This window comes from Syngnathus acus, chromosome 20, assembly GCF_901709675.1.
Source record: "Syngnathus acus chromosome 20, fSynAcu1.2, whole genome shotgun sequence".
Lineage (NCBI taxonomy): Eukaryota > Metazoa > Chordata > Actinopteri > Syngnathiformes > Syngnathidae > Syngnathus > Syngnathus acus.
The window spans coordinates 7,174,495-7,196,649 of record NC_051104.1 but is presented as its reverse complement, the minus strand read 5'-3'; the positions used below and the strand labels follow the sequence as shown (position 1 = coordinate 7,196,649).

The window sequence follows — 22,155 nt, the reverse complement described above, 5'->3', positions numbered from 1 at the left end:
GCGCCATTGGACGAGCAGGCGAGGAAGATTTGAATTGGCGGATGTGACGTCATGGATTGGGGCCGGGGTGTGCTCAAGGGAAGTTGTCATATCAAGTGCGACACGCGGGCGGTTTCTCGGCTAAGCTACCATGCTAGTAAATGTTTGTCGTTCATTGGCGTTTCTCACGACGGACGCCTTGTTCGTTTGTTGCAGGATTCAAGGCGCCACCGACCGTGTGGCGGTTTCTCGGGTAAGCTAGTATGCTATCAAATGTTTGTCGTTCATTGGCGTTTCTCACGACGGACGCCTTGTTTGTTTGTTTGTTGCAGGATTCAAGGCGCCACCGGCCGTGTGGCGGTTTCTCGGGTAAGCTAGTATGCTATCAAATGTTTGTCGTTCATTGGCGTTTCTCACGACGGACGCCTTGTTTGTTTGTTTGTTGCAGGATTCAATGCGCCACCGGCCGTGTGGCGGTTTCTCGGGTAAGCTAGTATGCTATCAAATGTTTGTCGTTCATTGCCGTTTCTCACGCCGGGCGCCTTGTTTGATGCAAGATTTTCACACTCGTCACGCCCACCGCAACTGTTGTTTTGCCGCTACAGGATTTCAAATCGCTTTGGCGTTTTGTTTCGTCAAATTAACAATGTTGCATTACATATAGTGTGCTATTTCCGTGTTGTGCAAACGGATGAATGTGACGAATCTGTTACGTCATGTTCAAATCTATTCCAAGATGGCGCCCGCCCGCCCACAACAAACATTTGCGAGCGTGATTTTCTCCCGTTTTGGACGACTGCTCGATTCATGCCGCCATTTTTGAGTGAGTTGGATAATGATAAAATTCAAATATAATTTGGATACTTTTGTCATTATTATAACTCATTACAATATACTGATAATTGTATACATATTTTAAATATAAAACTGTAGTTGATATGTATAATTGTTGCAAAAATATCATGCCATTGCCACAATGTCTACAATTGTTGCAATAATTTGTGTTTGTGTTTTGTAGCGCTCATAAAGGCCGCCCAGCCAGCACCCTTCTATACAAAGCAATGGCTCTTGAGCCATCTCAGTGATGTTGAGGATGCTGAGGAAGAGTAGTCCCAAATCAGGTGAAAGCCCGTTGGTGTAAAGTTTCAGCTGACTGTAAATGTGATCACTTTAACCAATTGCACCATTTGTACTTTTCAAGGTTTTTTTGTCTGAAACCAGTGAGCAGGTTGACGCCGGTGAGAAGTCACACCATCAAACTCCCTGACGCAGAGCTGTGCTTTACCATTAGCCAGACCAGGCAACTGCCTGGGGCAAGGCCACTAGGGGGCTCTCTTATTTATCCATTTTTACATTTGGCACTTGTCCCTTGTATTCTTGCACTCTCGTACGCTGCTGTGACAAGTAAATTTCCCTGTTGTGGAATAAAGTTCTATCAATCAATTGGTTGTATTGTAGTGTTTGTATTGTATGGTGTATTGCATTGTATGGTATGGTAGTTGTATGGTATGGTATTGGACTGTATGGTATTGTTTGTATTGTATGTATCGTATGTACTGTATGTATTGTAGTGTTTGTATTGTATGTATTGTAGTGTTTGCCATTGTATGGCGCGTTTTGTAGTGTTTGCCATTGTATGGCGCGTTTTGTAGTGTTTGCCATTGTATGGCGCGTTTTGTAGTGTTTGCCATTGTATGGTGTGTTTTGTAGTTTGTAGTGTTTGCCATTGTATGGCGCGTTTTGTAGTGTTTGCCATTGTATGGCGCGTTTTGTAGTGTTTGCCATTGTATGGCGCGTTTTGTAGTGTTTGCCATTGTATGGCGCGTTTTGTAGTGTTTGCCATTGTGTGGCGCGTTTTGTAGTGTTTGCCATTGTATGGCGCGTTTTGTAGTGTTTGCCATTGTATGGCGCGTTTTGTAGTGTTTGCCATTGTATGGCGTGTTTTGTACTGTTTGCCATTGTATGGCGCGTTTTGTAGTGTTTGCCATTGTGTGGCGTGTTTTGTACTGTTTGCCATTGTGTGGCGCGTTTTGTACTGTTTGCCATTGTGTGGCGCGTTTTGTACTGTTTGCCATTGTATGGCGCGTTTTGTACTGTTTGCCATTGTATGGCGTGTTTTGTAGTGTTTGCCATTGTATGGCGCGTTTTGTACTGTTTGCCATTGTATGGCGTAGTTTGTAGTGTTTGCCATTGTATGGCGTAGTTTGTAGTGTTTGCCATTGTATGGCGCGTTTTGTAGTGTTTGCCATTGTATGGCGCGTTTTGTAGTGTTTGCCATTGTGTGGCGCGTTTTGTAGTGTTTGCCATTGTGTGGCGCGTTTTGTAGTGTTTGCCATTGTGTGGCGCGTTTGTAGTGTTTGCCATTGTGTGGCGTGTTTTGTACTGTTTGCCATTGTGTGGCGTAGTTTGTAGTGTTTGCCATTGTATGGCGTGTTTTGTAGTTTGTAGTGTTTGCCATTGTATGGCGTGTTTTGTAGTTTGTAGTGTTTGCCATTGTATGGCGCGTTTTGTACTGTTTGCCATTGTATGGCGCGTTTTGTAGTGTTTGCCATTGTATGGCGCGTTTTGTAGTTTGTACTGTTTGCCATTGTATGGCGCGTTTTGTACTGTTTGCCATTGTATGGCGCGTTTTGTACTGTTTGCCATTGTATGGCGCGTTTTGTACTGTTTGCCATTGTATGGCGTGTTTTGTAGTGTTTGCCATTGTATGGCGCGTTTTGTACTGTTTGCCATTGTATGGCGTAGTTTGTACTGTTTGCCATTGTATGGCGTAGTTTGTACTGTTTGCCATTGTATGGTGTAGTTTGTACCGTTTGCCATTGTATGGCGTAGTTTGTACCGTTTGCCATTGTATGGCGCGTTTTGTAGTGTTTGCCATTGTATGGCGTGTTTTGTAGTTTGTAGTGTTTGCCATTGTATGGCGTAGTTTGTAGTGTTTGCCATTGTATGGCGTAGTTTGTAGTGTTTGCCATTGTATGGCGCGTTTTGTAGTTTGTAGTGTTTGCCATTGTATGGCGTGTTTTGTAGTTTGTAGTGTTTGCCATTGTATGGCGTGTTTTGTAGTTTGTAGTGTTTGCCATTGTATGGCGCGTTTTGTAGTGTTTGCCATTGTATGGCGCGTTTTGTAGTGTTTGCCATTGTATGGCGCGTTTTGTACTGTTTGCCATTGTATGGCGCGTTTTGTAGTGTTTGCCATTGTATGGCGCGTTTTGTACTGTTTGCCATTGTATGGCGCGTTTTGTAGTGTTTGCCATTGTATGGCGTAGTTTGTACTGTTTGCCATTGTATGGTGTAGTTTGTACTGTTTGCCATTGTATGGCGTAGTTTGTAGTGTTTGCCATTGTATGGCGCGTTTTGTACTGTTTGCCATTGTATGGCGTGTTTTGTAGTTTGTAGTGTTTGCCATTGTATGGCGTAGTTTGTAGTGTTTGCCATTGTATGGCGCGTTTTGTAGTGTTTGCCATTATATGGCGTGTTTTGTAGTGTTTGCCATTGTATGGCGCGTTTTGTAGTGTTTGCCATTGTATGGCGCGTTTTGTAGTGTTTGCCATTGTATGGCGCGTTTTGTACTGTTTGCCATTGTATGGCGTAGTTTGTAGTGTTTGCCATTGTATGGCGTAGTTTGTAGTGTTTGCCATTGTATGGCGTAGTTTGTAGTGTTTGCCATTGTATGGCGTAGTTTGTAGTGTTTGCCATTGTATGGCGCGTTTTGTAGTGTTTGCCATTGTGTGGCGCGTTTTGTAGTGTTTGCCATTGTGTGGCGTGTTTTGTACTGTTTGCCATTGTGTGGCGCGTTTTGTACTGTTTGCCATTGTATGGCGTAGTTTGTAGTGTTTGCCATTGTATGGCGTGTTTTGTAGTTTGTAGTGTTTGCCATTGTATGGCGCGTTTTGTAGTGTTTGCCATTGTATGGCGCGTTTTGTAGTGTTTGCCATTGTATGGCGCGTTTTGTAGTTTGTACTGTTTGCCATTGTATGGCGCGTTTTGTAGTGTTTGCCATTGTATGGCGCGTTTTGTAGTGTTTGCCATTGTATGGCGCGTTTTGTACTGTTTGCCATTGTATGGCGTGTTTTGTAGTGTTTGCCATTGTATGGTGTAGTTTGTAGTGTTTGCCATTGTATGGCGCGTTTTGTAGTGTTTGCCATTGTATGGCGTGTTTTGTAGTGTTTGCCATTGTATGGCGTAGTTTGTACTGTTTGCCATTGTATGGTGTAGTTTGTAGTGTTTGCCATTGTATGGCACAGTTTGTACTGTTTGCCATTGTATGGCACAGTTTGTACTGTTTGCCATTGTATGGCGCGTTTTGTACTGTTTGCCATTGTATGGCGTGTGTTGTAGTTTGTAGTGTTTGCCATTGTATGGCGCGTTTTGTACTGTTTGCCATTGTATGGCGTGTTTTGTAGTTTGTAGTGTTTGCCATTGTATGGCGCGTTTTGTAGTGTTTGCCATTGTATGGCGCGTTTTGTACTGTTTGCCATTGTATGGCGCGTTTTGTAGTGTTTGCCATTGTATGGCGTGTTTTGTAGTTTGTAGTGTTTGCCATTGTATGGCGCGTTTTGTAGTGTTTGCCATTGTATGGCGTGTTTTGTAGTGTTTGCCATTGTATGGCGTGTTTTGTACTGTTTGCCATTGTATGGCGCGTTTTGTAGTGTTTGCCATTGTGTGGCGCGTTTTGTACTGTTTGCCATTGTGTGGCGTAGTTTGTAGTGTTTGCCATTGTATGGCGCGTTTTGTACTGTTTGCCATTGTATGGCGTGTTTTGTAGTGTTTGCCATTGTATGGCGCGTTTTGTACTGTTTGCCATTGTATGGCGCGTTTTGTACTGTTTGCCATTGTATGGCGTAGTTTGTAGTGTTTGCCATTGTATGGCGCGTTTTGTAGTGTTTGCCATTGTGTGGCGCGTTTTGTAGTGTTTGCCATTGTGTGGCGTGTTTTGTACTGTTTGCCATTGTATGGCGTAGTTTGTAGTGTTTGCCATTGTATGGCGTGTTTTGTAGTTTGTAGTGTTTGCCATTGTATGGCGCGTTTTGTAGTGTTTGCCATTGTATGGCGTGTTTTGTAGTGTTTGCCATTGTATGGCGTGTTTTGTAGTTTGTAGTGTTTGCCATTGTATGGCGCGTTTTGTAGTGTTTGCCATTGTATGGCGTGTTTTGTACTGTTTGCCATTGTATGGCGCGTTTTGTAGTGTTTGCCATTGTGTGGCGCGTTTTGTACTGTTTGCCATTGTGTGGCGCGTTTTGTACTGTTTGCCATTGTATGGCGTAGTTTGTAGTGTTTGCCATTGTATGGCGCGTTTTGTACTGTTTGCCATTGTATGGCGTGTTTTGTAGTGTTTGCCATTGTATGGCGCGTTTTGTACTGTTTGCCATTGTATGGCGCGTTTTGTAGTGTTTGCCATTGTATGGCGCGTTTTGTAGTTTGTAGTGTTTGCCATTGTATGGCGCGTTTTGTAGTGTTTGCCATTGTATGGCGTGTTTTGTAGTGTTTGCCATTGTATGGCGTGTTTTGTAGTGTTTGCCATTGTATGGCGCGTTTTGTAGTGTTTGCCATTGTATGGCGTAGTTTGTACTGTTTGCCATTGTATGGTGTAGTTTGTAGTGTTTGCCATTGTATGGCACAGTTTGTACTGTTTGCCATTGTATGGCACAGTTTGTACTGTTTGCCATTGTATGGCGCGTTTTGTACTGTTTGCCATTGTATGGCGTGTGTTGTAGTTTGTAGTGTTTGCCATTGTATGGCGCGTTTTGTAGTGTTTGCCATTATATGGCGTGTTTTGTAGTGTTTGCCATTGTATGGCGCGTTTTGTAGTGTTTGCCATTGTATGGCGCGTTTTGTAGTGTTTGCCATTGTATGGCGCGTTTTGTACTGTTTGCCATTGTATGGCGCGTTTTGTACTGTTTGCCATTGTATGGCGTGTTTTGTACTGTTTGCCATTGTATGGCGTAGTTTGTAGTGTTTGCCATTGTATGGCGTAGTTTGTAGTGTTTGCCATTGTATGGCGCAGTTTGTAGTGTTTGCCATTGTGTGGCGCGTTTTGTAGTGTTTGCCATTGTGTGGCGCGTTTTGTACTGTTTGCCATTGTATGGCGTAGTTTGTAGTGTTTGCCATTGTATGGCGTGTTTTGTAGTTTGTAGTGTTTGCCATTGTATGGCGCGTTTTGTAGTGTTTGCCATTGTATGGCGCGTTTTGTAGTGTTTGCCATTGTATGGCGTGTTTTGTAGTTTGTAGTGTTTGCCATTGTATGGCGCGTTTTGTAGTGTTTGCCATTGTATGGCGTGTTTTGTACTGTTTGCCATTGTATGGCGCGTTTTGTAGTGTTTGCCATTGTGTGGCGCGTTTTGTACTGTTTGCCATTGTGTGGCGCGTTTTGTACTGTTTGCCATTGTATGGCGTAGTTTGTAGTGTTTGCCATTGTATGGCGCGTTTTGTACTGTTTGCCATTGTATGGCGTGTTTTGTAGTGTTTGCCATTGTATGGCGCGTTTTGTACTGTTTGCCATTGTATGGCGCGTTTTGTACTGTTTGCCATTGTATGGCGTAGTTTGTAGTGTTTGCCATTGTGTGGCGCGTTTTGTAGTGTTTGCCATTGTGTGGCGCGTTTTGTAGTGTTTGCCATTGTGTGGCGCGTTTTGTAGTTTGTAGTGTTTGCCATTGTATGGCGCGTTTTGTAGTGTTTGCCATTGTATGGCGTGTTTTGTAGTGTTTGCCATTGTATGGCGTGTTTTGTAGTGTTTGCCATTGTATGGCGCGTTTTGTAGTGTTTGCCATTGTATGGCGCGTTTTGTAGTGTTTGCCATTGTATGGCGCGTTTTGTAGTGTTTGCCATTGTGTGGCGCGTTTTGTAGTGTTTGCCATTGTATGGCGCGTTTGTCGATTGTAGTGTTTGCCATTGTATGGCGCGTTTGTCGATTGTACTGTTTGCCATTGTATGGCGCCTTTTGTCGTTTGTACTGTTTGCCATTGTATGGCGTGTATCGTAGTTTGTACTGTTTGCATTGTATGGCGTGTATCGTAGTGGTGGTTTGTGTGGTGTGCGTGGTGGTGTGCGTGGTGGTGTGCGTGGTGGTGTGCGTGGTGGTGTGCGTGGTGGTGTGCGTGGTGGTGTGCGTGGTGGTGTGCGTGGTGGTGTGCGTGGTGGTGTGCGTGGTGGTGTGCGTGGTGGTGTGCGTGGTGGTGTGCGTGGTGGTGTGCGTGGTGGTGTGCGTGGTGGTGTGCGTGGTGGTATGCGTGGTGGTATGCGTGGTATGCGTGGTATGCGTGGTATGCGTGGTATGCGTGGTATGCGTGGTATGCGTGGTATGCGTGGTGGTTTGCGTGGTATGCGTGGTATGCGTGGTAGTTTGCGTGGTATGCGTGGTATGCATGGTATGCCATACAAACTACCACGCATACCACACAAACTACCACGCATACCATACAAACTACCACGCATTCCACGCATTCCATGCATACCACGCATTCCACGCATTCCACACTACCACGCATACCATACAAACTACCATGCATTCCACGCATTCCATGCATACCACGCAAACTACCATGCATTCCACGCATACCACGCAAACCACCACGCATACCATACAAACTACCACGCATTCCACGCATTCCACGCATTCCATGCATTCCACGCATTCCACGCATACCACGCATTCCACACATACCACGCATTCCACGCATACCATACAAACTACCACGCATACCATACAAACTACCACGCAGTCCACGCATTCCACGCATACCACGCATTCCACGCATTCCACGCATACCACGCATTCCACGCATACCACGCGAACTACCACGCATACCATACAAACTACCATGCATACCACGCATTCCACACATTCCACGCATACCACGCATACCATACAAACTACCATGCATACCACGCATTCCACGCATACCACGCATTCCACACAAACTACCACGCATACCACGCATACCACGCATTCCATACAAACTACCACGCATTCCACGCATTCCACGCATACCACGCATTCCACGCATACTACCACGCATACCATACAAACTACCACGCATTCCACGCATTCCACGCATACCATAGAAACTACCACTAATACCACGCATACCACGCAAACTACCACGCATTCCACGCATACCACGCATACCATGCATACCACCACTACGATACCCGCCATACAATGCAAACAGTACAAAACGCGCCACACAATGGCAAACAGTACAAAACACGCCACACAATGGCAAACACTACAAAACGCGCCACACAATGGCAAACACTACAAAACGCGCCATACAATGGCAAACACTACAAACTACGCCATACAATGGCAAACACTACAAACTACGCCATACAATGGCAAACACTACAAACTACGCCATACAATGGCAAACACTACAAACTACGCCATACAATGGCAAACAGTACAAAACGCGCCATACAATGGCAAACACTACAAAACGCGCCATACAATGGCAAACACTACAAAACGCGCCATACAATGGCAAACACTACAAAACGCGCCATATAATGGCAAACACTACAAAACGCGCCATACAATGGCAAACACTACAAACTACAAAACACGCCATACAATGGCAAACACTACAAACTACAAAACACGCCATACAATGGCAAACACTACAAACTACAAAACACGCCATACAATGGCAAACACTACAAAACGCGCCATACAATGGCAAACAGTACAAAACGCGCCATACAATGGCAAACAGTACAAAACGCGCCATACAATGGCAAACAGTACAAAACGCGCCATACAATGGCAAACACTACAAACTACGCCATACAATGGCAAACAGTACAAAACGCGCCACACAATGGCAAACAGTACAAAACGCGCCACACAATGGCAAACACTACAAAACGCGCCATACAATGGCAAACAGTACAAAACACGCCATACAATGGCAAACACTACAAAACGCGCCATACAATGGCAAACACTACAAACTACAAAACACGCCATACAATGGCAAACACTACAAAACGCGCCATACAATGGCAAACACTACAAAACGCGCCATACAATGGCAAACACTACAAACTACAAAACACGCCATACAATGGCAAACACTACAAACTACGCCATACAATGGCAAACAGTACAAAACACGCCACACAATGGCAAACACTACAAAACGCGCCACACAATGGCAAACACTACAAAACGCGCCATACAATGGCAAACACTACAAACTACGCCATACAATGGCAAACAGTACAAAACGCGCCATACAATGGCAAACAGTACAAAACGCGCCATACAATGGCAAACACTACAAAACACGCCATACAATGGCAAACAGTACAAAACGCGCCATACAATGGCAAACACTACAAACTACGCCACACAATGGCAAACAGTACAAAACGCGCCACACAATGGCAAACACTACAAAACGCGCCATACAATGGCAAACAGTACAAAACACGCCATACAATGGCAAACACTACAAAACACGCCATACAATGGCAAACACTACAAAACGCGCCATACAATGGCAAACACTACAAACTACAAAACACGCCATACAATGGCAAACACTACAAAACGCGCCATACAATGGCAAACAGTACAAAACGCGCCATACAATGGCAAACACTACAAAACGCGCCATACAATGGCAAACACTACAAACTACAAAACACGCCATACAATGGCAAACAGTACAAAACGCGCCATACAATGGCAAACACTACAAACTACAACACACGCCATACAATGGCAAACAGTACAAAACGCGCCATACAATGGCAAACAGTACAAACTGTGCCATACAATGGCAAACAGTACAAACTGTGCCATACAATGGCAAACACTACAAACTACACCATACAATGGCAAACAGTACAAACTACGCCATACAATGGCAAACACTACAAAACACGCCATACAATGGCAAACACTACAAAACACGCCATACAATGGCAAACACTACAAAACGCGCCATACAATGGCAAACACTACAAACTACAAAACGCGCCATACAATGGCAAACACTACAAAACGCGCCATACAATGGCAAACAGTACAAAACGCGCCATACAATGGCAAACACTACAAAACACGCCATACAATGGCAAACAGTACAAAACGCGCCATACAATGGCAAACACTACAAACTACGCCATACAATGGCAAACAGTACAAAACGCGCCACACAATGGCAAACAGTACAAAACGCGCCACACAATGGCAAACACTACAAAACGCGCCATACAATGGCAAACAGTACAAAACACGCCATACAATGGCAAACACTACAAAACGCGCCATACAATGGCAAACACTACAAACTACAAAACACGCCATACAATGGCAAACACTACAAAACGCGCCATACAATGGCAAACACTACAAAACGCGCCATACAATGGCAAACACTACAAACTACAAAACACGCCATACAATGGCAAACACTACAAACTACGCCATACAATGGCAAACAGTACAAAACACGCCACACAATGGCAAACACTACAAAACGCGCCACACAATGGCAAACACTACAAAACGCGCCATACAATGGCAAACACTACAAACTACGCCATACAATGGCAAACAGTACAAAACGCGCCATACAATGGCAAACAGTACAAAACGCGCCATACAATGGCAAACACTACAAAACACGCCATACAATGGCAAACAGTACAAAACGCGCCATACAATGGCAAACACTACAAACTACGCCACACAATGGCAAACAGTACAAAACGCGCCACACAATGGCAAACACTACAAAACGCGCCATACAATGGCAAACAGTACAAAACACGCCATACAATGGCAAACACTACAAAACACGCCATACAATGGCAAACACTACAAAACGCGCCATACAATGGCAAACACTACAAACTACAAAACACGCCATACAATGGCAAACACTACAAAACGCGCCATACAATGGCAAACAGTACAAAACGCGCCATACAATGGCAAACACTACAAAACGCGCCATACAATGGCAAACACTACAAACTACAAAACACGCCATACAATGGCAAACAGTACAAAACGCGCCATACAATGGCAAACACTACAAACTACAACACACGCCATACAATGGCAAACAGTACAAAACGCGCCATACAATGGCAAACAGTACAAACTGTGCCATACAATGGCAAACAGTACAAACTGTGCCATACAATGGCAAACACTACAAACTACACCATACAATGGCAAACAGTACAAACTACGCCATACAATGGCAAACACTACAAAACACGCCATACAATGGCAAACACTACAAAACGCGCCATACAATGGCAAACACTACAAACTACGCCATACAATGGCAAACACTACAAAACACGCCATACAATGGCAAACAGTACAAAACGCGCCATACAATGGCAAACACTACAAAACGCGCCATACAATGGCAAACACTACAAAACGCGCCATACAATGGCAAACAGTACAAACTACAAAACGCGCCATACAATGGCAAACACTACAAAACGCGCCATACAATGGCAAACACTACAAAACGCGCCATACAATGGCAAACACTACAAAACGCGCCATACAATGGCAAACACTACAAAACGCGCCACACAATGGCAAACACTACAAAACGCGCCATACAATGGCAAACACTACAAAACGCGCCATACAATGGCAAACACTACAAAACGCGCCATACAATGGCAAACACTACAAAACGCGCCATACAATGGCAAACACTACAAACTACAAAACACACCATACAATGGCAAACACTACAAAACGCGCCATACAATGGCAAACACTACAAAACGCGCCATACAATGGCAAACACTACAAAACGCGCCATACAATGGCAAACACTACAATACATACAATACAAACACTACAATACATACAGTACATACGATACATACAATACAAACAATACCATACAGTCCAATACCATACCATACAACTACCATACCATACAATGCAATACACCATACAATACAAACACTACAATACAACCAATTGATTGATAGAACTTTATTCCACAACAGGGAAATTTACTTGTCACAGCAGCGTACGAGAGTGCAAGAATACAAGGGACAAGTGCCAAATGTAAAAATGGATAAATAAGAGAGCCCCCTAGTGGCCTTGCCCCAGGCAGTTGCCTGGTCTGGCTAATGGTAAAGCACAGCTCTGCGTCAGGGAGTTTGATGGTGTGACTTCTCACCGGCGTCAACCTGCTCACTGGTTTCAGACAAAAAAACCTTGAAAAGTACAAATGGTGCAATTGGTTAAAGTGATCACATTTACAGTCAGCTGAAACTTTACACCAACGGGCTTTCACCTGATTTGGGACTACTCTTCCTCAGCATCCTCAACATCACTGAGATGGCTCAAGAGCCATTGCTTTGTATAGAAGGGTGCTGGCTGGGCGGCCTTTATGAGCGCTACAAAACACAAACACAAATTATTGCAACAATTGTAGACATTGTGGCAATGGCATGATATTTTTGCAACAATTATACATATCAACTACAGTTTTATATTTAAAATATGTATACAATTATCAGTATATTGTAATGAGTTATAATAATGACAAAAGTATCCAAATTATATTTGAATTTTATCATTATCCAACTCACTCAAAAATGGCGGCATGAATCGAGCAGTCGTCCAAAACGGGAGAAAATCACGCTCGCAAATGTTTGTTGTGGGCGGGCGGGCGCCATCTTGGAATAGATTTGAACATGACGTAACAGATTCGTCACATTCATCCGTTTGCACAACACGGAAATAGCACACTATATGTAATGCAACATTGTTAATTTGACGAAACAAAACGCCAAAGCGATTTGAAATCCTGTAGCGGCAAAACAACAGTTGCGGTGGGCGTGACGAGTGTGAAAATCTTGCATCAAACAAGGCGCCCGGCGTGAGAAACGGCAATGAACGACAAACATTTGATAGCATACTAGCTTACCCGAGAAACCGCCACACGGCCGGTGGCGCATTGAATCCTGCAACAAACAAACAAACAAGGCGTCCGTCGTGAGAAACGCCAATGAACGACAAACATTTGATAGCATACTAGCTTACCCGAGAAACCGCCACACGGCCGGTGGCGCCTTGAATCCTGCAACAAACAAACAAACAAGGCGTCCGTCGTGAGAAACGCCAATGAACGACAAACATTTGATAGCATACTAGCTTACCCGAGAAACCGCCACACGGTCGGTGGCGCCTTGAATCCTGCAACAAACGAACAAGGCGTCCGTCGTGAGAAACGCCAATGAACGACAAACATTTACTAGCATGGTAGCTTAGCTGAGAAACCGCCCGCGTGTCGCACTTGATATGACAACTTCCCTTGAGCACACCCCGGCCCCAATCCATGACGTCACATCCGCCAATTCAAATCTACCTCGCCTGCTCGTCCAATGGCGCTTTGCACACTCGCGTACCACGTGACAGGCCACTGCATTAGGGAAAAATGATGGGCCTGAAAGTGAAAAGTGCCACAGCCGCCATCGCCAAGGGGAGGTTTCGAACACGATTCCCATCGTGTCAGAGGCAATGACGTTAACCACTCGACCAAAGACTCGTGACTTTGGCAGTGACAGAAGAGCAACCCACGCTCACCTCGAGACTGAAAACTGCCTTCAAAAACCTAAGTGCCACTTTGCCCGCCTCCTACCTCGCCCAAATTCAGTCTGACCAATCACAGCGCAACTGAAATGGGCCTGACCACGCCCCCTTTCCAACCAATCGGATTTCATTCTCATTGCCCCACCCACTTCCTGAGACCTCAGCGAATCATGAAGCAGTATTAAACAAGCGAAAGGAAAAAAAGAAATGAAAAACAAGAGTCACAATCTTTATGCAGAAGTGAGAGAAAATTGACAAAGTACAGCCCAAGGGGAGGTTTCGAACACTAGTTCCATCGTATCAGAGACAATGACGTTAACCACTCGACCAAAGACTCGTGACTATGGCAGTGACAGAAGAGCAACCCACGCTCACCTCAAGACGGAAAACGTGGCCAAACGTTCTCAGCGCCTCCTGGTCAATCAAAAAGAACTAACAGGAGTTAAAGAACAATTTAATCAGTATCATCGTTTTTTTTTTTTAAATGTAGCCCTCTGAATAAATGACAGATCCGGGTCATATCGAGAGGAGAAGGAGGAGGAGTATGTCATAATCTCAGGTTCCACTGGAGGCCAACAGCTGGTTCAGCAACACCCATGACCTAAATATGATGTAATTTATTCAGTGTTAATATACTGGAATAGTGTAGTCACATAGGCCTACGAATTACTGTACATTGGTCGCTAAGATCTTGCTCATGCAAAGTGTGAGGACTTCTTCAAAACAACCTCTTTTGGGAAGTTGCACTAAGTAGATCAAATGGAGTTGAATCAAATGATTAAATGTGCTCTCCTGGCACTGTTGCATAATCTGTTCGTACATACACAAACGTAACATGCTCATTTCTGTCCTGTGAGATTCGATGAATGAATCCTAAAATGATCATAAAATAACAAATGTGAACATAATAATGAAAATAGACAGTGTTATTTATGTTACTGTGTGCTATACTGTATACATTATTGATGCAGTAAATTAAAATCATCACTTATGCTTATAAATATTTGAACGCATTGCCTCTGTTGTGCTTTCTTAGGCTTTGTCACTATTCCAACGATGACCGCAGGCCAAAACATGCTATTTTTAGAACTGGAATTATTGCTTCCATTTATTTTATTGCTGCCACAGTTGTTTCCAGTTGTGAGTTAGAGGATGAAATCCCTAAGGCTCTCCACTAAGCATGAAAAGAAGATGAGCTAAATGAATCTACACATTTTCTTTTCCAGCATCCAGCACCCTCCCATTACGATTTGTAGGTCACTGTGGATACTCCAAGATGTCGGCAAAAGAAAGAAAAAGCTCCTTAACTCACCTGGAATGGACCCTTTGTCACCAATAACAGCTACTACTGATGGAAAGCTTGAATATGCAAATTTGTAAATCCTACAACACAATCTGACAGCTTTGAAATGATAGTAAAATTCATTTATTTATTACAAAATACAGTATTTTCAACACGTCATTGTGGAATATGTTGCAGTCAGATTTGCTACTTATGTTTAGGGTATTTCTGGAAAATAGTCTAGTACAAATATGATTACGTTTTTTTTTACAAAGGTACTGAAGCTGTTTTAGTTGTGCTTCGAGAGACTTTTTATGTTTGTGTTTATAGCCCCACTACAATGGAAAAACTACAAAAATGCTGGTGTGAAAAAAAAGTAACAAAATACAGGCTTGGCCATTAGGGCTGTTTTTAAAAGCAATAAATATGAAAAATAAGTTAAAGCTCAAAGCACTTTCAAGTATATCTATCCCCTGGGTGATCCTTATGTGACATCATTGCAAATAACATGAGCGCCTCTAAAACTGGCAGCAATCGTATATTCCTCTTTTAAAGTTCATTTCATGATACAAATCAAATCATTGTCGTGTTAATGGAATACTGCTGGTAAGTCAAGTCACCCTGAGTCAAATAACGTCCAAGCCATTATCCGTTTTTGGTTTAGAGTGCATCAAAAAAAAAAAAAAAGAAACTACTTCCTCACCCCAACAGTGAGTTGTCTTTTGTTTAATGCCTCCAGCCTCCTTCTCTCAGCCTCCTCGGCTTTCCTCCTCTCCTCCTTGAGCTCCTTATATCGCCACTTGGGGATCTGCAGCAGGTGTCTTCCTTCTTTGGTGCTGCTCTTCCTGCCAATCTTTTCAGGTTCATAAGTGGGTGCGGGGGCCTTGGACACTCTCACTTTGGGTATGGTGAATCCTGGCCTAACGCTGCTCCTCCTAAGCAACACGTGCAGAGGAAGCAGGCTGGTCCTTCGTAGCTCCGTTCCGTTATACGGCAACATTCCCAGGCTGGAGCTCCTTGCTCGTGGCGCCGTGTTCTGCGTCTGAAGGCTGGCCCGACGGTCCCATAACGGCTTGGGTACCACTGTGACCCGTGAGTTCTGGAACAGTTTGAGGTGGCTGTCCACCCTGTGAGGATTGATGGAACTGAGCTCTTTGGCTCGCTGATGGCGGAGGATCTCGGGAACTGCGTAGCGCCGTTTGCCTACACTTGGGGGACTGTCGGGACACACCTAAAATACAAGTGGGCACGAGAAGGCACAAAATTAGATGAAAATTTCCTAAAAGAGGGAGTGAGTGATTTTCCAGCGTCTCACCGTATGACAAGTCACGGCGATAAATGGACTCCTGATGCCCGTGGTCACAGACACCAGGTGGTCGATGACACCGGCGTCCTCAGGATTGGTGACGTTAGCAATGTTGAAGATGTCACGCACCGTGTCGGTCAAGCGCTTTATACAGCCTCGGGGCTCCCGGGCTTTGGCCACCATTGATGCCAAGGGTGGCCATTCTAGACTGAGAAAGTTACCTGGCTATAATGTTGTAGTTGCCTTCCAACATCATGAGGGGGAACTTGGATTCTTACCTGTATGCATCACAGATTTGACCCGGAGTGGATCGTTCCATCAGTCGGCCCATCACCCAGGCGGTTTCGTAGCGGCCAGTGAACACGGCCCACTCCCTGGCGGTCATTTGGCGGCCGCAGTCTCGTGCATTTAGGGTGGCCCCTGACAGGAACAAGGCAAGGAGCATTGCGCTTTCAGGAAATGAGTCACATACTATACTACCAACTTCCTCATTGACAAGAATTTTTGGAGTTCTTGGGCTCTCCAAAGAAAATTCCGTGCTATTCCAAACAAATCCGACCCACCTGCCATCATGAGCGAGCGCACGCATTCAACGCGGCCCTGCATGGCAGCTTTCATGAGAGCGGTAAAGCCGTGACAGTTCCTCCTCTCGATGTCCAAGTCTGAGTAGTAGTTGAGTAGGTAGTTGGTGATTGTAATGTGACCTAAAGACAGACACAGGGAACAATAGCCCATCATGATATTTTTAGAAATGGTTTTGTGTTTGTGTGACTTACCTGCCTGTGCTGCAGTGATGAGGGCCGTGTTCCCCTCGCTGTCTTGCCAGTTAGCGTCCAAATACGGGCACTGAGACAGCGCTATGACAACGTCAACATAACCTTGGTAACAAGCAACCAGCAGCCCTGTCTGAGAAGACAAACAGTGAATTGTGTTGTCGTTGTTTTTTTTTTTCTGGGAGAGAAACACACCAAACTTCGCCCAGCCATATTGGGCGCTGAAAGATGCAAAAGTCAAGCATAGCAGCGCGAGTAGGCACGGACCTTTATGACATGTTTTTAGTGCAAACCGAGACATGTTGAACTCAGCGGAAAAAGAAGTCGCCCGTCTGATGTTGTGTGCCAGAGAAGGAGTTTGTGTGCCTATGTGTGAATGTCGCTCTGTGTGGGAGTGGGAGCTCATGTTTACCACGCTGATGACCCTGGAAAATTCAACTGAAAGTAAAAGTAAACGTTTTCCTGGCTTTCATAAGCCAATACAAACAAGGTCGATGATAAGTACGTAAGTAGAAAGTCATTTAAGGTCACACTATTAGCTGTTTTGAAGTGTTTGAATTTAACCACAATACAATGACTATAATTCATCCATTTTATTTACAATGTTTAATTATATTTTCTCTCTCTCGTTTTCTTTCTCTCGCAAAAACACATACTGAGCGACTGTGAGGCAAAATCATTCCTCTGACTGGTACTCATTTAAATAGAAGCACTATATTTACACTTCAATTCTAGTTTAGCCGCATGTTTACTCATTTGCATCGAGCCAAGCAAGACGCGCATTGATGTAAACAGCTCCAGTGAAAGCATTAAAAGCAACTAACCTTGTCTTAGAGCAAAAACCTAAATGATCTCCCAATAAATAAATACATTTAAATATATTTGCAGTTGCTTGAAATAAAATCACCACAGAGTTTTCGGTATTTCCCTTAGTGCAGGCTACTTAATACAGAATTTATAGCCCATGCGTAATGGACATGATGTAAAATAAACACAACTACTAAAACAAGCCAGGCTGTCATTTGAGTGCATGTAATCGCATTAGCGTCGTCAGGCCCGGCCGGGAGCCTCAAGGAGACAAAGGGGGAATGTTTGTTGGGAATAATTGGTGGATTGTCTGGAAAAAGTTCACTTTAACTGCATGGCTCTGGTCCACGCACAATTGTTTGCATGTAGAAACCTGTCTCATAAATGCGCATGTGTTATTTACTCGGCAAACTAGTGTCTTACTCAAACACAGCATTGTTTTATATGATTTATAGACCTCCTGTCCACATCGACAGTACTGGCTGGATTCTAAAGCAGAAATATCATCCCCTCCACACACCCAAAGTCATTTTAAAAGCAGTCCAAACGAGACAGAACAGAAACAGTGAAGATGATTGTATGTGTTTTTTTTTTTTCCACGTAGGCCAAATAAGAAGGAAAGCAGGCTAAAGCAGTTTGGAGACTTTCATTATTTTATGCACGTTGTGTTCAATTTATGATATTTTGCAAGAAAGTGATTGATAGTTTTATGGCTGCAATAAAACCTGAGGGTTTTATATGGCAGTGATCACTACTTGATTTGACGGAAATTGTGGTTTTCCTCGGATTTTACTTTATTATGAACATCCGTCAAATCTATCAATATTTCATTACAGATGATAAATAGCTTACACTCGTATTAATATGCAGATGCACCTAAAGTAAAGCTCTATTTTCTTTCTTCTCACTTTCTGTCATGTTTTTACAGGAGGTTTGTTCCCGTTTCATGGGCGTGGCCGTCTTGGAAATGACAGCTGGACTACTTGTTACACTGATGGATCTGGAAAAGTGCTGAGTGCAGTCATCGACTTCCCCTTTGCATTAGAATTGGAACCAACATGCACATTGTATTTCAAATTTTAAAAACTGGGAAAAAATGTTTATTGTTATTTTATTTATTTTTTAAACAAAACCCTTAAATAGATTCATTTTGTCGCTGGGTATATGAATAATGTAACAGTACAGCGACCAGACCAGAGGCCAGTGTCAGTCAATAATGAACGCGTTAACACTCCTGTCTGGTGCTATATTAAATCACATGTGCATGACTTTGATTTTTCCAATCAGTTACATTAGCTGGGCTACTTGCAATCATACTGCTTGTACTGTTGTCCTGCAAATAAGATTCAACACATACAATCTAACAACATTCTGTATTAATTCTTCCTTGCTGCATCTCCTGTGCTCCCCCCTGTTTGGAAAATGCGGTCGACAGGAGGCGAGCAGGGGGCTAACGAGAACAGTGGCCTCATTTAAACTTAATGGATTCTCTGTGTGTGAGTATGTGCGTGTGTGTATGTTGAATCAGCGACACAGTCTTTCCCAGAAGGGGTTAAAAGGACACTATGTCCCCATATACGCGAGTAAAATATGATGTAAAACAGTGGAGGCTAATGGAGTTTTTGCCAAAAGGGACACTATAATTAAAAAAAATAAAATGGGGAAAAAAGTGATAGAATAAATAACCAAATAACAAGTAACAGTCAAGGTAGAACGCTGGTCCTACCATATCAGTCTCACAGGCATTTTCAAAACACAACTACTGTAAGATGACTTAGTTTCACTTTTAGTTTCCCGTGAATTCATGATAGCGACCATTTGATAAAATGATTCACTTTACATTATTCATTTGGGGTTAAAATTAGAAGTGATTGTCTTTAACTTTGGCTTTTCCGCTGTCATTTTGATTAAGTTCAAGTACAGTAAAGTATGACATGGGGGTCAGTCTGTATCCTTCCAGCCAGGCCTTAAAATAGTTCGGTAAGCCTCTGTACAAAGCCTGGGCTTAATTATTTCTCTCCAGAATCTGATGCACCCTAGTGAACTCATCTGAGTGTGTCAGCAAGATACAGCATGCAAATAAAAGTAAAAAATGGCAGTAGTTCTATATCCATCTGTCATCTATTTGTTAGGTCATGTCAGTTGTTATTGTCCCTGTAATTGTGTACATGTTTATATGTAAAGACAGATGGACCAGAATATATATATATATATATATATATATATGATGTTTTTTATAGATTTCTTTTAATAAAAATGAGAAATAATTCTAATTATGGTAGTTAAAAAATACTTTACATTTTACATTCACAATTTATTACATTATTAGTGTGATTGTTGCATTAATCATCATCATCACTTGTGATCATTTTATTATTTGTTTGTGTTTGTCCAATTTTCCAATTCAAACATGGCCCCATTATTGGTCTATAAAAGCCCTGGCTATGCATTTACTTTTGCTCAAGTCAACTGTAAATACTTCATGATGTTTGTATGAGTGACATGCATACCCTATTGTTCCGGTCTGTCTGCTTGATCTCGTCCTCCGCAAGCCCATGTCGTATCATGATCCGGAGCATAGCCGGGTTGTTGGTGCAGCACGCCCGGAAGAACGACACGGGTTCAGGACTCGGCGGGGACAGCGAACGATCAGAGTGCACGAACGCATCATCGGGAGGGTAGAAGGAGTCGTCGGACGTGATGCTCCTGGTGTCGCACAAGTCCTCAAAGTCAATTTCTTCGAACTCGTCCTCCTCCTCCTCCTCGCTCTCTTCGTCATCCTCACAGGAGCCAAGCTGGTCTTCCTCCTCACCTATGGTCGGGTGGACTTGAACGGTGCTTTTCAGCTGCTGGAGCTGCTTGACCCGGAGCGACGGTGCGACTCCTCCATCCCTGTCGTCCGTGATCAGCACCATCTGACCCGGAGCGACCGCTGCCAGACGAGCCGGGCGCGGGCATAGACTGGCCGTCTCCTCCGGGTTGGACTCCAATCAAACGTCCGCGCTCCAAAAGATTCTTCATGCACTCATTCGGTGGCGCGCTGTCGCTCGTGGTTCGGATGAGTTTGTCGCGTGCCCATCGTCAGTCTTCGGAGTTCCGTGCACGCAACATCAATTTGGGATCGGCGTGTGAGAAGGTGGAGAACATCATTGAAAAAACGTGCACCCAAACATGACATGTAGGGCGGGGAGAGAGAGAGAGAGACACAAACCGAGCATGCAGTTTTCTAATCCGATTAGTTGGCCCCGGGACAGCCCCCTCTCCCTCGCACAGCACCGCCCCTCCCTCACTTTATCTCTTTCGCTCCCTCCTATTAAAATCCATGCACGACGGTTATCCTTAGTGTACGACTGTTAAACGACCAAAAAATAATAATAGATTTGCAGTGCTGCGTTTTTAGTTGATCAGGTGCAGCCAGGTCGGTATTTCATTCTTCTCCTAAAAACATCAATATGACAATGTTTGCTTCTTATAATTAAGCATTTCCTTCCAATGTGATTTTGCCAGGTTCCTGAATGTCAGTTGCTTGTGAGCGTCGCCTGTATTGGAAAAAAAAAAAAAAAAAAGCAAATGCATAACAGTCCCAGTGTGAGCCTATTAATATTCTACCTTGTTCTATGCCCCCCCGTTGAGAGCTGGGATTGATCTCATGTGGCTGGCCCATCATCGCTATGGTACCATCAGGCAGTGTTGTGTGGGTGACAGTCACCATGCTCATATTTACATGCAGGATTTCTTTTAAAAGCAAAAGCCCACAAACAACATAAAAATATTGCCACTTTACGTGAATGTGACGTAAAACATTGCCTGGTTCATTGAAAGCCAAAAGAAGTAAAACATGTTTTTATACACACACTGCAATGTAGGAGCTAGAGAAGTAGTGATTAACACAACTTTCGCCACACCATCAATTTCACATTCAACTTTTTTTTTCTCATGTCGAATCAAAGCAAACCAAAGTCATTTGGTAGATGATTCAGACGGCCACAGAGGGCTGTAAAATTCAACGGCTGTCTAGCGTGGCTCTTTTTTGTGGACAAACACAACTGTACTTTCCGAACCATTTACGAACAAACCATAAATGGGAAGTTGTAGTTTAATTATGGGGGCTAACAACAAACTCTTTTGGGACAAGAATCTCAGTCATGTGCTTTTGAGATTTAGGAGCGCAGGTCATATGTTGACAATTTGTATGTTTAAAACAGGGATGTCAGCGATCGGTATCGGTGAAAGAATAATAAACAAGTCTTACTTTACTCTTCTACGATGGTGAAAAGTGATAAAACTCTGTTTACAATGTAATCACTTGAACTTAAAATAGAGAATGACAGTTTAAGTGTGGAACCAATTAAACCCCTACATTATTTTTTATGGGAAATTATGTTTGAAAATTGAAACAGCCGGAATGGATTTTGGG

General features: G+C 43.6%; 1 protein-coding gene and 2 long non-coding RNA genes across 3 annotated transcripts; 1 reads left to right on the top strand and 2 right to left on the bottom strand.

Annotated features, from left to right (window-relative positions):
• Positions 1 to 1,042: 1,042 nt before the first annotated feature.
• On the top strand, positions 1,043 to 1,422 carry LOC119139251. Its single transcript, XR_005101335.1, has 2 exons — positions 1,043 to 1,100; positions 1,181 to 1,422. It is a non-coding gene; the product is annotated as an uncharacterized LOC119139251 (long non-coding RNA).
• Positions 1,423 to 11,947: 10,525 nt separating this feature from the next.
• Positions 11,948 to 12,325, bottom strand: LOC119139250. The gene is made up of 2 exons (XR_005101334.1): positions 12,270 to 12,325; positions 11,948 to 12,189 (listed from the first exon to the last, which is right to left on the bottom strand). It is a non-coding gene; the product is annotated as an uncharacterized LOC119139250 (long non-coding RNA).
• Positions 12,326 to 15,102: 2,777 nt separating this feature from the next.
• Positions 15,103 to 21,080, bottom strand: ankrd33ba (ankyrin repeat domain 33ba). Its single transcript, XM_037279387.1, has 6 exons — positions 20,249 to 21,080; positions 16,935 to 17,064; positions 16,722 to 16,862; positions 16,437 to 16,578; positions 16,168 to 16,366; positions 15,103 to 16,083 (listed from the first exon to the last, which is right to left on the bottom strand). Exons 1-6 carry the CDS (start codon positions 20,651 to 20,653, stop codon positions 15,544 to 15,546), a joined length of 1,557 nt encoding a protein of 518 aa, XP_037135282.1. The 5' UTR covers positions 20,654 to 21,080; the 3' UTR covers positions 15,103 to 15,543.
• Positions 21,081 to 22,155: the final 1,075 nt, after the last annotated feature.

Excerpts from the sequence above, each read along its gene's own strand:
- ankrd33ba (XM_037279387.1), bottom strand. The coding sequence starts at position 20,653 with ATGGTGCTGATCACGGACGACAGGGATGGAGGAGTCGCACCGTCGCTC. Across the intron at positions 16,579-16,721 it reads GCGCTCGCTCATGATGGCAG|GGGCCACCCTAAATGCACGA; the intron begins GTGGGTCGGATT and ends TGTTCCTGTCAG. Across the intron at positions 16,367-16,436 it reads CAAATCTGTGATGCATACAG|TCTAGAATGGCCACCCTTGG; the intron begins GTAAGAATCCAA and ends TAACTTTCTCAG.